Source organism: Sinocyclocheilus grahami, unplaced genomic scaffold (genome assembly GCF_001515645.1).
Source record: "Sinocyclocheilus grahami isolate Dianchi unplaced genomic scaffold, SAMN03320097.WGS_v1.1 scaffold39.1, whole genome shotgun sequence".
In the NCBI taxonomy this organism is placed as follows: domain Eukaryota; kingdom Metazoa; phylum Chordata; class Actinopteri; order Cypriniformes; family Cyprinidae; genus Sinocyclocheilus; species Sinocyclocheilus grahami.
In genome coordinates this window covers 387,237-402,974 of record NW_015505218.1, presented here as the reverse complement: position 1 = coordinate 402,974, position 15,738 = coordinate 387,237, and the positions used below count along the sequence as shown (strand labels likewise).

Sequence of the window (15,738 nt, the reverse complement as noted above, 5' to 3'; positions counted from 1 at the left end):
CACACACACACACACACACACACACACACACACACACACACACACACACATTGCTGTGACAGAACTTTCCTCCACAATGTCACAACCTCATATTTTACACATTTATTGTAAATGTAACACCTGTGTATAGTCTCAGGCAAAATTGCTTTACATTAAACGAGAACAGCCCCATGTCTCTTTGATGTTCTGTTGCAGAGATATGACTGTGTCAAGTTGTTATGCGGTTGCTAGTCTGCTCTGAATGGTTGCTAGAGCGTAGCTATGCAGTTGCCATGGTAATACTGGCTACTTGCTGACTTGAGTGAACAGAGTGAAATCTAGTCTCTATAACACTGTGATCTGAAGATATCACTCTGAACGGGTATCCATACATATTAAATTAGATTCAATTAATACATTTTCTTTTGCTAAATTTGTGCCAGGAGCCTGTTGAGGTGCATACCAATCAGCCAAATGACTTCAAGATTAAAGCTCTGTTCTCAGTGGTCTTATGTGAAACATTTTGGAACAAATGTCTGTAGCAAATCTGTTGGGAAGAACAATTCCAGAAACAAGTCTGAATACTTGCAAGGCAGTGCATGGTATATGTAAGAAAACAATAATGAAACAAAAATGACTTCATGATCATGTTATCTCTCTTTTTTTATTCTCCATCCAAACCACAACCTGCAATCCTTCACCAGTGCGGCTGCATGACAGCATCTCAGAGGAAGGTCACCATTACCTCATCTTTGACTTGTAAGTTTCTCTGACCAACCATAGCAGATAAAATTATTTTATACTATAATATAGTACAAAACATAAATCCAAATGCTGCTGTAGGTTAACAAAGGCCCAAGAGTGTGAAAAACATGATTTGTTTTCAGAAATGGATAAATACCTTTGCGTTCCTCTGCTAATTTCAGGTTTTGTGGGGGAAATGGTAATAAAGGGTAATCTTTTGCTATAGCGCAGGGTGGATACAATAGATATCTGTCTTCATATTGAAATAATTACAGTACCTACTGTATGACACCTTCATAAAACCATTGTCTTCTTAAAATTGCTTGAGGTTGAAAAGAAGTACAAGGGTGTTTCTTCAACTTCAAGCATTTCAGTCTCCCAGGGATTATTATTAGAAGTAACAGATTTCAGCTTGCGTCCTTGTTACAGTTTAATTACATATAAGTACTGAGTAATATTAATTAACAAGTAGTTACTATACTGTAAGTATCTTGGAATAACATAATTTAGTGTTAATGCTATAGCAAATGCATGTAATATATGTAACAAGGAAACAGTAAAATAAAGTTTTAATCACAATCACATTAAAACTGCTTTGGAAATGTTTCACCACGTTGGCTTGACAAAGCCAGAATTCTGATTTTGTATTTATTATGCATATGCTACTTCTTCTTCTGACACTAAAACTCAGCATAGACATTCAGGTTGTTTTGACCCAGTATCTTGTCTCACTCATTTGAATTTTGGTTTTCCTAAAACATTCAAAACTCCTCAAAAATCCATATAGACTTACATTATAGCAACCACAACGAAGATCCTTGTAACTGCTAAGCTGCTCCCTCACTTCCCATCCTAATTATTTTGAAAGTTAAGGCATCATTGAACTCTATTTACTTTCATTGTATGGATAAAAAAATACAATGAGACATTAATGCATTAACAAATGTAATGATTTTAGTGAAAATGCCACCTATTAGTCAAAAATAGCAATAATTATTGCATGTAATTTGGGATCAGTAATATTTAAGATCTGTAATGTTGTTGTTGTTGTTGTTTTTTTTTAAGTCTCTTATTCTCATCAAGGGTGCATTATTTGATCAAAAATACAGAAAAAACAGTAATATTGTGAAATAGTATTGCAATTTGAAATAATGTTTTTCTATTTGAATATACTTTAAAATAGAATTTATTTCTGTGATGCACAGCTGAATTTTCATCAGCCAGTACTCCATTCAAATCTATCCTAACAATATAAGTATTTACTTTCACTTTTTATCAATCCTTTAAAAAAAGGTTTAAATACTGACCTCAAACTCAAACAGCACAACTGTTTCCAACATTGATAATAAATCAGCATAGAGTGATTTCTGAAGGATCATGAGACACTGAAGACTAGAGTAATGATGCTGAAAATTCAGCTTTGCATCACAAGAATAAATACAATTTTAAAGTATATTAAAATAGAAAACCATTATTTTAAATTATAATAATATTTTATAATATTTCAGTTTTTTTCTGTATTTTTTATCAAAGAAATGCAGCCTTTATTCTTTAAAAACCATTACAATTATATACTGTATGTAAAAATTACTTATATGTGACCTTGGACCACAAAACCAGTCATAAGGATCAATTTTTCGAAATTTTTGAACCGAGATATTATATTTGGCCGAGATACACCTATTTGAAAATCTGGAATCTGAGGGTGCAAAAAAATCTAAATATTGAGAAAATTGCCTTTAAAGTTGTCCAAATGAATTCTTAGCAATGCATATTACTAATCAAAAATTAAGTTTTAAAAAAAGGAAATGTACCAAATATCTTCATGAAACATCATCTTTACTTAATATCCTAATGATTTTTGGCATAAAAGAAAAATCTATCATTTTGACCCACACAATGTATTGTTGGCTATTGCTTCAAATATACCCCAGCGACTTAAGACGTGCTCCAGGGTCACATATGCAATCTTATTTTATCCACTGGTGTGCTTGGCCCCATAATTGCTACAGTATATGATTTATTTATTTCTGTACTGTGCAGTTGTTTCTCTTCCAAAGTTTTAGGGAGGCACATCCCCTGCCTCCTCAGAGAAAACACCCCTGGTATACACTGCTGGAAATTATTAGGAGACCATTTAAGCCAACTATTCAAAAGGGAAAAAGGGAAAAGTTCACTGATCCAGAAGTTCCTACATTTGAAGAAACACCCATAAAACAACTGTCTTAAGTCAAATAATACTTTAATTAGTGGCATTACTTGCTCATTCTTGCTCATTTATGTGGTTCAGAGTAACGGGTGGTGAGCTGTTTGAAGACATTGTTGCCAGGGAATATTACAGTGAAGCAGATGCCAGGTGGGTGGGCAATCAGCACAACACAAATGGACTGTATGTATAAAAGCATTACACAAATAATGGATAAATACATAAAAGCACACTAACTTAAGTAGTCAAAAGTTAAGTCTCTTTGCCTTGACAAGAGCCACATAGCTCACAAATTTGTCCAAAACTGTCATTTTCAACACTTCATAACATTAATTTAGTGATGCAGAATATAGCTTTTTATTATTCTACAACAAGCAAAAGAAATAAAATTGACTGTGTACAACTGACATATATACTGTATATACATCACATAGTCATGTGTTGAAATCCTATCATATTCCAATGTACTGTATTTGAGTAAAACCTTTTCTCTCTCTTTCTCTCTCTCTCTGAAGCCATTGCATCCAGCAGATTTTGGAGGCAGTACTTCATTGCCATCAGATGGGTGTTGTGCACAGAGACTTAAAGGTATTTCATTATAATTCATGTTAAACCTCTGTCATTAGCACTCTCATCTCTTTGTGGCCCCCAGACAGAACACTTGCTTCAAAACAATCTCAAACTTTCAGTTATAATTACACCACAAACGTATCATAAAAATATATTATGCAATGCTGAGACATCCAATATTTCAAATGCACACAACTTGACCTAGTGAGGAGTGCACTAGGCTCTAGGTTATTTTGTTTAACTAATAGATTACTTCTTTAAAACCTTCTCTGCCTTAAATGTTTTAGCCTATTTCACATATACTGTGTGAGCAGCACATTATCATTTTGGTGTCCTTATTAACAGGTTACTACATTCACACTGGTAGTGAGAGCCACAAGCAGAGTTTTGGCGTTTTGGCATATATATATATATAGTCAACTCTGAATGTAGAATGAAGCAGCCACACACACAAGGTTTTTTTTAATGAAAAGTGGTTAAAAAACTATTACTTATATGTATGTGCAATGCAGTACAATATGATTGTAGTACTAATACAATTTATTATAACCTTGGATCAAATCAGTCTCTGAACAGTTTGAATTGACACTGCAGAATCTTGTAAAAAAAAGGATTCTGGGTTGCTCATACAGTATGTAAATCACCTGTATGTTCTCTAGTCAAATTAACCTTTATTTATAAAGTGCTTTCTAAAACACAAGAGGTTATCTGTAGTTAGTGTAAAAAAGGTCAGCACAGGTAGTTTTGTGGTATTTGTTAACAGCCTCAAAGAAACATTTTGCCCAAGCTGCTCAAGTACAGAGCATTTCAGTAGTTCAGATAGGATGACATGAAAGCATGGGTAATTTTCTCAAAATCGTTAAAAGCGAGGACAGATTTCAGGTTTGGGACATTTGGAAATTGAAAAATTTTAGAGACCCAAATCAAAAATGACACCCATATTTTTAACATTGGAATGCTTATTACCACTGCAGAGACTCAAAACAGAAACATCAGTGTTACCACATCCATTCTGACCAAAAAGAACAAAAGAAATTTAGCTGGAAGAAAGTTATTCGCTAACCAACATTTAGCATCAGCCAAAATGTTATGAAGGGATTAAAAAAATTATTTTTAATAATAATTGTCTCAAATGAGAGAATATATAAAGACAATACAACCGGTCGGTCCTAAGACCGAGCCTTGGGGCACCCCACATCTGATGTGGACAGGTGATGATAAGCAATTCTTCATTCTAAGTAATTAATTATATTTAATAATAATTTAAGCATTTAGCAGATGCATTTATCCAAAGCAACTTACAGTGCATTCAGGCTATACATTTTTTACCAGTATGTGTGTTTCCTGGGAATCAAACCCACATCCTTTTGCGCTGCTAACACAATGCTCTACCACTGAGCCACAGGAACATCAATTGAATATAAGTTATATGCTCTAAATAATAGGGGAACCACTTAGGACCAAGCTCTTAATGCCAATGCACTGCCTGAAATGTACAATTAAGATAACATAATTAATAGTATCGAAAAAGCTGCATCTAATAATGTCTAATAACATTGAGGCAACACAATTTACAGAATTAACCCCAAGAGAATATAAAGACATGGCACTACCATACTTATAATTGAAACAGTCCAGTTTGCATAAGTTTAGATCTGGTTTGAATAATGTTTTAAAAATGTTCTACTAGTTTGCACTTGATTATACAAACTTGTGCGCTGATTCTAATTTTAAGTATTTGATGTGAAAGTGCTAATATTTTCCACACAAGTAATGGGTGTATCTATTTAGGTGAGGGGTACAAATATTTTCAAAATGTATATTCCAATTGGCTTTTGAACAAATAACTTTAGTGAAATACCACTCCAATATTTGTATGTTCTTATATGTTGGAGAAAAAAACAACTACATGTTCATTAGCACTTTATCCATGAATCTTTCCCCCTTTTTGTCCCATTCGTTTCCATGTTTCTAGCCAGAGAACCTGCTTCTGGCTTCCAAATCCAAAGGTGCAGCTGTGAAGTTAGCAGACTTCGGCCTTGCCATTGAGGTTGAAGGGGAACAACAGGCTTGGTTTGGTAACGACCCATTTATTATACCACCAAACAGCATTAATGTAGAATTGCACAAAACATAGATTAACACTCCAAAGATGTATTTATACAGTATAATATTAACGGTCACACTTAAGTTTGGGGACCAGTTCTCACTATTAACTATGACTTTTGCCTCAATAGACTCTTGTTAAATTAGGTATGGGGTAGGATTAAGGGATCTAAAATATGCGTATTAATATGCACTTTATAAGTACTAATAATCAGCCAATATGCTAGTAATATGCATGCTAATACGCAAATAGTTAATAGTGAGAATTGGTTCCTAAAGTGTTACAGTATTAAGTATATGAAATGCAGTGCCATTCCTTTTCACTTTTAAATGATTTTTAATAGCTGCACCTGTTTATGGTTCTGATTTGAATCTTTATGCATTTTACACACACACACACACACACAACCATATGAATTTATGTTCTCTTTCATATGAGTCACTTCAGTGCTGCGTCATTAGCTGGTGGTATACGTGAACTTAATCTCTGCCCCTCTGGATGTATGTTTTGATGTGCATATCATTGGGCCTTACCGCCATGTTGTTCAGATTTCAGTGGATTTCAACACGCCTCAAACATAATGGAGACAAAACATCCCTCATGTAATATATGCTTAATTGACTTCACCTTAATTACATTGCATGTTCTGAATCAGATCTACAGAACTACCTAAGTAGTCTTCATTTGATACTTTTTACTGTTACTCAAGTAATTACTATCATCATTATTTTTTCTTCTACTTGAGTAATTCTTTCTAATAAGTACTTGTACTTTCATTTGAGTCCAGTAGTTGGTCACTCTACACACCTCTGCGCACAACAAGACCCCTAATTTTATGTGGCTCAGAAACATTTGCCTGAAAGTGAGGCATTACATTACATAATTCAGAGACAGGGCGCTTTTTTATCAAGAGGAGGTTTCCTTGTTGATAGGCTGAGTGGCCTGTGTGATAGTTGCTTGTGTATGTTACCTGGCTGGAAGAGTGTGTATATGCAATATGTATGCAATTCTCAATTATTTAAATAAAATGACAGTCTTTGATGTTGTCTGATGATACCCTCACTGCTGGCCACTTTATTAGGTATGCCTTTTTATTACTGGGTTGGACACTCTTTTGCCTTCAGAACTAGCATACAGTAGATTCAACATGGTTCTGGAAACACTCCTCAGATATTTTGATCCATATTGACATACTGACATCACGCAGTTGCTGCAGATTTGTCGGTTGCTCCTCCATGATGTGAATCTCCAGTTCAACCACATCCCAGAGGTGCTCTATTGGATTGAGATCTGGTGACTCTGGAGGCCATTTGAATTTATTGAGCTCACTGTAAAGTTTGAGCTTTGTGACATGGCACGTTATCCTGCTGGAAGTAGCTATTACAAGATGGTTATGCTGTGGTCATAAAGCGATGGACATGGTCAGCAGCAATACTCAGGTAGGCTATGGCATTTAAACAATGCACATTTGGTATGAAGGGGCCAAAATTGTGCCAAGAAAATATCCCTCACACCATTACACCAGAACCAGCAGCCTGAACCGTTGATGCAAGACAGGATGGATCCATGCTTTCATGTTGTTTCAAATCTGACCCATCTGAATGTCACTGCAGAAATCAAGACTCATTAGACCTGGCAACCTTTTTCCAATCTTCTATTGTGCCGTTTTGGTGAGCCCATGTGAATTGTAGCTTGAGTTTTCAGTTCTTAGCTGACAGGAGTGGCACCCGGTGTGTTCTTCATGCTGTTGAAGCCCATCTGCTTCGAGGTTTGACGTGTTGTGTGTTCAGAGATGCTCTTCTTTATACCTTTTTTTTGAGTTACTGTTGTCTTTCTATCAGCTCAAACCAGTCTGGCCATTCTCCTCTGACCTCTGGCATCAACAAGGCATTTTTGCCCACAGTACTGCTGCTTACTGGATATTTTCTCTTTTTCAGACTATTCTCTGTAGATCCTAGAGATGGTTTACATGTCAAACTCCCAGTAGATCAGCAGTTTCTGACCAACCCGTCTGGCACCAAAAATCATGCCACGTTCAAAGTCACTTAAATGAACTTTCTTCCTCATTCTGATGTTCGGTTTGAACTTCAGCAGATTGTTTTTCTATGTCTACACACCTAAATGCATTGAGTTTCTGCCATGTGATTGGCTGATGAGATATTTGCATTAACAAGCTGTTGAACAGGTGAACCTAATAAAGTGCCCAGTGAGTGTATATCACACTCATGATATTGCTGTCTAGTACAAAAAAACCTTACACTGTTTAAACAATCTAAGTTTGAATGTAAAGTGTGTGAGATTTATTTGATTAATTACATTAACTGCCATTAATTTACTTGCTAGATTATGAAAGTAAAATCTTGTACAGTAGTGATACTATGTATTATATGTAGCTAGTGTTATGCTGCAGTGCTCAGTATTTTAAATAATGTTGTTTTGTGATGATTTTATATTATTTTTTTATATATAAACACATTAAATAATCATCAGCAAATGCCAGGCAATTTTTCTACATTTTTTTAACTGAACCGCTTTAACACCATAAAGTCACTCCCCCTGTGTCTCTGGCTCAAGAAAGATAAATTTGCTCAAAGCTGATTGATCAGATCATTTCAGTCATTTCATTCTGTGATCTCTAACCCTGATCAAAACCATCTCCAGACCAGGTATTGATTTCATGGAGTCCTTAAGAGTGACTGGAGACTTAAGTTGTTCTTATTCTAGTGTATCTGTGAATTCTGTTATTTAAGTACAGACGTATTTATCACATTTTATTTGTCTTTTTTCACATTAAGCTAATTTTCAATGTCATAAATATAGACTCAAATAAAAGTTATGATTTTTTCCCCTTCACATCAGGGTTTGCTGGCACTCCTGGTTACCTGTCCCCAGAAGTCTTACGGAAGGACCCCTATGGAAAAGCTGTAGACCTGTGGGCATGTGGTTAGTTTTTTCATATTTTTGCGTTAAACATTGATATGTGGTTAATGTCGTATGTGTTTTAAGGTAGAATTACATCACAAATGTGATCACTAATGCACTCGTCATGAAGATCCACTCTTTCATTTTGTGTAGCAACAGTATGCACTGTGACATTATAGAGAAAAGGGTTTTCCCAATTTGTGATGACAGTTTGAGGAGGTCTTTTTGTGTTCTGGGATGACAAAAGCCTTGTGCACAAAGTGAGATCCATTAAGAAATGGTTTACTGAGTCTGGTGTGGAACACATTTTGCCATCATCAAGCCAAGCCACATCAACCCAACATCAGTGCCTTGATGCTCTTCTGTCTAAATGGGAGCAAATCTCTGCAGTCAGTATTTAGAAGAGCAGAATGGAAGAACCAGCACTCTATTAATGCACATGCTAAATGCAGGGTTGCCAGCTCCCAGAAACATTTCCAGCCCAAAGCTGACTCAAAACTCACCCAAAAGGAATAAAAACGTGCCCAGTTTTTTCCTCTACAGCTGTGAAATAAATGTTTTCATTTGTTTTATTCTATGTTCTGTATTTCAAAGATCAATACATTTTAGTAAAATTATCTATTTTCTACATACGTTTACAGATAAATGTTTGAGCAGCCGTGGTACATTGTAAAAGTAGCCCAAAATCACAACCTATATAGCTCTGTAATCCTTCCCGCGAATGCATTTTCAAAATACAGAAAAACCACAACTGCACAATTGAGACACATAGTCAAATAAATAAATAAGTAAATGCATAATAATAATAATAAAAGTTATAGCACTCCTTGTTCTTCCCTTAGCTTGCACAATGGCACCAGTATTAGTATTTCAAAGATCAATACATTTTAGTAAAATGATCTATTTTCTACATACGTTTACAGATAAATGTTTGAGCAGCCGTGGTACATTGTAAAAGTAGCCCAAAATCACAACCTATATAGCTCTGTAATCCTTCCCGCGAATGCATTTTCAAAATACAGAAAAACCACAACTGCACAATTGAGACACATAGTCAAATAAATAAATAAGTAAATGCATAATAATAATAAAAGTTATAGCACTCCTTGTTCTTCCCTTAGCTTGCACAATGGCACCAGTATTGCACAGATCAAATTTGTTAATTCGTTAAGCGTATTGTGAAATAATTTCTCCTAACTTCATTTCCCTTAGGTGTGATTCTCTACATCCTGCTGGTTGGATACCCACCCTTTTGGGATGAAGACCAGCATAGACTCTATCAGCAAATTAAAGCTGGCGCCTACGATGTCAGTTTATGCATCCTTAATATAATATTGATGACAATGCCAGAAGTGCTAATGGATGTCTGATTCACACTTGGACCACTTTGTTACACCCACAGTTTCCTTCACCCGAGTGGGACACAGTCACCCCTGAGGCGAAAGATCTTATTAATAAGATGCTGACCATCAACCCATCTAAACGCATCACTGCTGCGGAGGCACTCAAGCACCCATGGATCTCAGTGAGTTCACAAACGAAACGCCATTTCTGTCCTTCCATCAGTACTTTACAACATACATACGTGTTTGATCTTAGGGCCTAGTTAATATATTATTGCTTTGTATTATATGTACATTTGAATTCAGTTAATTTAGTCAGCAAATGAATGAACCCTAGTTGTTGTTATAATTATCTTTATAGTTACTGTAGCATTCATTGTGTGTTAACAGGTCTTTACTGTACACATTAATTTGCTCTGCTCATGTTTCACTATACTTGAGTAAATATTTCTCAAATTTCTCAAAGTTATTTTATTATATAGAGATTACATGTTCTGGAAATGTCTGCATAACTAATGTTCTCCAAATAACCTCTCGTTTCACCTCTTTTAGCATCGCTCCACTGTTGCGTCTTGCATGCACAGACAGGAGACTGTCGAATGCTTGAAGAAGTTCAACGCTAGAAGAAAGCTCAAGGTAAGTTTGTATACAGTTGCGAGAAGCTCTTCTGTGAGTTGCATTTAAAGTTCTGGGCTGGTAACTTAAAGGTTGCAGGTCAATACACTATTACTAAGAAATATTTGCTAAAAGATCCTCTGTTTTTTTGTTGTTGTTTTTTTTTTAAAGGGTGCTATTCTCACTACTATGCTGGTCACCAGAAACTTCTCAGGTAACTCTAATAATCTATCTAATCTAATCTGCTTGAGTACAGTATGTCTTGATCAGGAACCACAGATTATCTTACACTGGAATTGTATGGATTCACGGTGCACTTATACAGAGGCTTGATGTTTCTGTGAAGTTGTGTTTGACACCTTCTACTGAAAGATAGTTGATGCTTATAAGTCTGGCATTTGCAAGCATTTGGAAATTTGATAAAACAAATTCAAAGTATTGGCACATCTATCCAAGCCATGCCATCCTACCCAATTTAGCTTAAGAAGGGTTGGGCAAAATAATGTAAATGCACATTAAACACTGGCAAACAGGTATATGGCGGGCAAAACACAAGAATAGTCACCGGGCTAGCGTAGGTCACCGAACAGCAGACAGAGTCACAGGGGCAAGGCTAAAGGGAGGAATCCAGGAAAACAGGCGAAGATCAAAACCGGAGAAAACAGACAGGACAGGGCAAGGCAAAAACTAGGAAAACACGGAGACTCGGAAAGGGGTACAGGCTAAACAATACTCAGCAGAGAAATGTGGTTAGAGTGGGTGTTATATAGTGAGTGATGTGATTAGAAACACCTGTGTGCAATCAGAGCAATCAGGTGTGTGCAATTTGTGCTGAGTGCAATCAGTGAAATGCATGATGGGAAATGTAGTCCGGGGTGATGTGCAACAGTGTGTAGCGCGAGAGTCAATGAAATTAGAAGTTCATGGACCGGATTCGTGACAGACACACTTCACTTTAATAAATTATGGGTGAAAATCAGGCTATTTGGAGTTCTTAACAATCACAGTTGTACACCGTTCTGAACTGAATCAAGAATGCCTTTTGAATTCTAATTCTGTTCCAGAATGTGAACAGAAGTAGCAAACGAGATGCAGAATTGCAATTCGAATTTGATTGTTTGGAGTAAAAGTAGACATTTATTTATGAATTAATTTCTAATTAGAAAAGACAAACTTTGAATGTTAGTTTGATAAATGTTTGTTTGAAAAAGATAAATAAAAGAGGTCAAATAAAGTTTAAAGACCTTAAGGACAGATAAAAATGTCATCTAAAGAAATTTCACCGTATTTATTAGAGAAATAAAACATTTATGTACCAAGGTGGAAGAACACATAATTTTCCTGAATGAATTAAATATTTTTAATTGCAGTTCTTTTATTCCTCTTCCTGTCATTCCATTTAAATTTCCTGAGGTGTAGATTCAATTCAAATTCCAACTAATGAACTAAAAGGGAGCCAGTTCATCAATTCTGAATTTTGCATAGCAATACAGTATTACTAAGAAATATTTGCTAAAAGATCCTCTGTTTTTTTGTTGTTGTTTTTTTTTTAAAGGGTGCTATTCTCACTACTATGCTGGTCACCAGAAACTTCTCAGGTAACTCTAATAATCTATCTAATCTAATCTGCTTGAGTACAGTATGTCTTGATCAGGAACCACAGATTATCTTACACTGGAATTGTATGGATTCATGGTGCACTTGTACAGAGGCTTGATGTTTCTGTGAAATTGTGTTTGACACCTTCTACTGAAAGATGGTTGATGCTTATAAGTCTGGCATTTGCAAGCATTTGGAAATTTTATAAAACAAATTCAAAGTATTGGCACATCTATCCAAGCCATGTCATCCTACCCAATTTAGCTTAAGAAGGGTTGGGCAAAATAATGTAAATGCACATTATTGTAGGGATTAATATCATTTGTACACTGTAAAAAATGACTGTGAATTTAATGGTAAAAGACTGTAAAAATGCTACAGTAAAAACCTGTTAAATGGTTAACGGTAAATTCCCCTACTATATACGGTGAAAAACTGTATTGGACATTATATGTATTGGACATTAATTTTACGGTAGTATACCGTTTTTGGAAGTGAAAAAGACCGTATAATTTACAGTGAATAACCGTAAATTGACATTCCCAGAATTCCCTGCGTTAGATTTCAAATTTGATGTTTTTTGTGTTGAAATAACTATGTTTCGTCTTAATTTTTTCTTATCAGTTTTGTATATTAGGGTTGTGTGTTACACCTAATGTTGTTAAATGAATGTTTATTGCATTATTTCAGTTTCATGTGTGTTACCATGATGGTGTTTAGTGTTTGTGTGAATGACGCTGTGCACCTTCTATATATGTTATTATTTAAAAGCTGCTTGTGATGGGCTTTGGTTCATCATGTGACTTTCTCATCACCTCCTGCATTTGGCTGCACCTGCACTACCTGTTATAACCTTAACAGCCCAGTTGTTTGGTGTTTTAAGAACAACAGCCTTTAGGATTATGACTGCAGACAAAAAGCATGGCAAGACTTCATCAGCGAAGAACAATAGTGGGCGAAAACTGAAGTGAATGATCACAAGTTTTATTATATAAGCAGCTTACTGTGTAAACTCTGATTCGGCTAGAGAGAGATCAGTCTATCAGTGTATTACAAAGCTACAAAACAGAAAAAGGTTTCAGTACTTCAATAGGTTGGTATGTTAACATTATATCAGTTAAAGAAATTACGGTATTTAACAGTAAATTTAAGTTAAACCCGTAAAATCTAAAGCGTTGCTACCGTATTTATTTATATTACGGTAAAATTCCAGCAACCACAGCTGCCGGTTTTTTACCGTAAATTTTTTTTACAGTGTAGGCTATAATTGAAGACATGTTATGTTGTGAATTCAGCAGTTTAGTACAAGTCAGAATTTGTCAGAACAAATCACAGAAACCTGTTTAGCAGGAGCGTCTGTAACCTTAACAGCCCAGTTGTTTGGTGTTTTAAGAACAACAGTCTTTAGGATTATGACTGCAGACAAAAAGCATGGCAAGACTTCATCAGCGAAGAACAATAGTGGGCGAAAACTGAAGTGAATGATCACAAGTTTTATTATATAAGCACCTTACTGTGTAAACTCTGATTCGGCTAGAGAGAGATCAGTCAACCTTAATGTTAGTTTATTTCAATATGAGTGGTCGCAGCAGTTCCACAATGTGGGTCCATTGAACGTTCAGATATACGATCTTATTTTATTTTATTTTTATGTAGGCACCATGCATGTCAGGAGATCATGGATCCCTCCCTAACATTTTCGTCTCGTTTTTATTCGTTGACGAAAATGTCAATACATTTTCGTCATAGTTTTTGTAGGGAGGGACGATTTTGGAAGAGATTCATTCAGAACGAATCTGCTGCATAATTAGGAGGTTAGATGCATACATATGAACCATATGAACCAGCGGGGCATAAGCTAAAATACACTTGCTGCACGTCTCATAAAACATTCAAAAATGTCAATAAATCTGACGACGCAAGAGAGAACTCAATTCGGTCCGGTTTTCTGAGCGCAGACACTGAAGCATACACACACACAGAAAGTGTGTCTCACAGCGCGCGAGTACTCTTTCGCGTCACATGAACGGATAATTACACACAAAATGATGTTGAATTGTCCGTTTTGACGAGTATTCACATAAACACAGTTGATTATGTCTTAAGTTAACGTAAACAGTAGGGGGGACGTGTATCAGTACATTGCATCCATTGCAGCTGTGCATTCGGTTTTAAAGGGACAGCAGCCTAATTTAGTTGTTATTGAGTCATTGATGTTAATCAAACAACAACAGAAAGACAGAAAATCACTCCCTGCTCTTGACTGAAAAACTTTTGTAGCCCTAAAGATTAATCTAAATTTATTTATAGAAATAAAGAGGTCTGCTTGAAAGAATGAAGAATATGGTAAACAAGTTGCTATAAAGAATGCATAATTAGTCTATATAACCATTGGTATTTCATTAAAAAGAAGACCATGTTCTTGTTCTTTATGAGAAGTGGTTTTATTTAATTTTAACATAAAGGCATGTTGTGTGTCACCGCAGTTGAATCGGTGTCTATCATAATAAAACCTTAATTTCAAACCTATATAACGAGTTTGGAAATTTTAGAGAAATGCTTAATAAATGCATTACACTGTAACTAAAGCCATTCGATTTTAGCCGACTAAATTTACTGTAGATTTAGTCGACTAAAATCGTATGATATCCTACTCGTACTATATCTGCCATATCATAAGCAAGTCCTGTCCTCACTGGGCCTGCCTGTTGTCTCACAGCCCCATGCATCCACTTTGGACCTCCTCACGTTCTGTTGTGAAGGTAAACTGGCATGTTAAACGATTTCTGCCCTTAACTGCGACTGTGGCAGCTCTTATCTGCTGATAGCGATTTCGCTTGCTACTCAGTGCTTAAGGACTCATGTCGATCAGCCAGTCGGTGGCACTACAGTGAACAACACAACAATTTCAAATATTATATATTTAGTATGTCCTTTATAGGGTCAGTGGATATCTGGACCTCTGTGGATAGAGCCAATCCTTGATTAAATATTGTAATATTATATACTTTACAATATATGTTGAAAGTTTACGTCTGCAAGATATAATTTTTAAGTAAATCTTTAAATATTACTAGAAATAAAAATAAAACGTAACTTTTGTCTGTGAAATATTTGACCAGTTTTGTAAATCATTGGGATAATTTTGTAAAACCATAGCATCTTTGTCTTTGAGAATGGTTGCACAGCTTATAAAACATGGCAGCCATTTGCCAGTCAAATTTCAGCTGCTATTACACCGAATGAAATGGGGTTGACGTGTTTGACTTTTGACATGCAGGGGAAAAAAATCATTGGCGGCACCATCACATTTTAGATGCTTGTTAATGGTTTAATAAACCTCAAACACAAATATTTCATATGATTTAATAGATATCCTCATAATGAACAACTTTTTGAACAACTTTTTTCAAACCAAACAAAGGCTATATTGTAATAAGAAGTTTCATTTTTCCATCATTTAAAAATGACCTGCGCAAACGTACAGACGTGCAATAAATAAATCAAACATTATTAAATCTACATTGCGTAGAATCAAAGCAAGATAAACTCATAGTTTATTGAGCAAGAATATTTCTTATCAACTTTTGCAAGCTAGTCTGTCTCATTATCAGGAAGCTGTTTCTTTATCAAGGGCTAACTATTTTTCCAGT

At 35.5% G+C, this 15,738-nt stretch overlaps 1 protein-coding gene across 1 annotated transcript in view; it reads left to right on the top strand.

Annotated features, from left to right (window-relative positions):
* camk2a (calcium/calmodulin-dependent protein kinase II alpha) overlaps positions 1 to 15,738 on the top strand; it is a 51,615-nt gene that overhangs the window by 21,990 nt on the left and 13,887 nt on the right. Inside the window, exons 5-12 of the mRNA XM_016267565.1 lie at positions 3,014 to 3,079; positions 3,445 to 3,517; positions 5,475 to 5,577; positions 8,466 to 8,549; positions 9,741 to 9,835; positions 9,931 to 10,053; positions 10,424 to 10,507; positions 10,658 to 10,741. Of these exons, the coding sequence (XP_016123051.1) occupies positions 3,014 to 3,079; positions 3,445 to 3,517; positions 5,475 to 5,577; positions 8,466 to 8,549; positions 9,741 to 9,835; positions 9,931 to 10,053; positions 10,424 to 10,507; positions 10,658 to 10,741 (712 nt within the window). The remainder of the gene's footprint in view (positions 1 to 3,013; positions 3,080 to 3,444; positions 3,518 to 5,474; positions 5,578 to 8,465; positions 8,550 to 9,740; positions 9,836 to 9,930; positions 10,054 to 10,423; positions 10,508 to 10,657; positions 10,742 to 15,738) is intronic.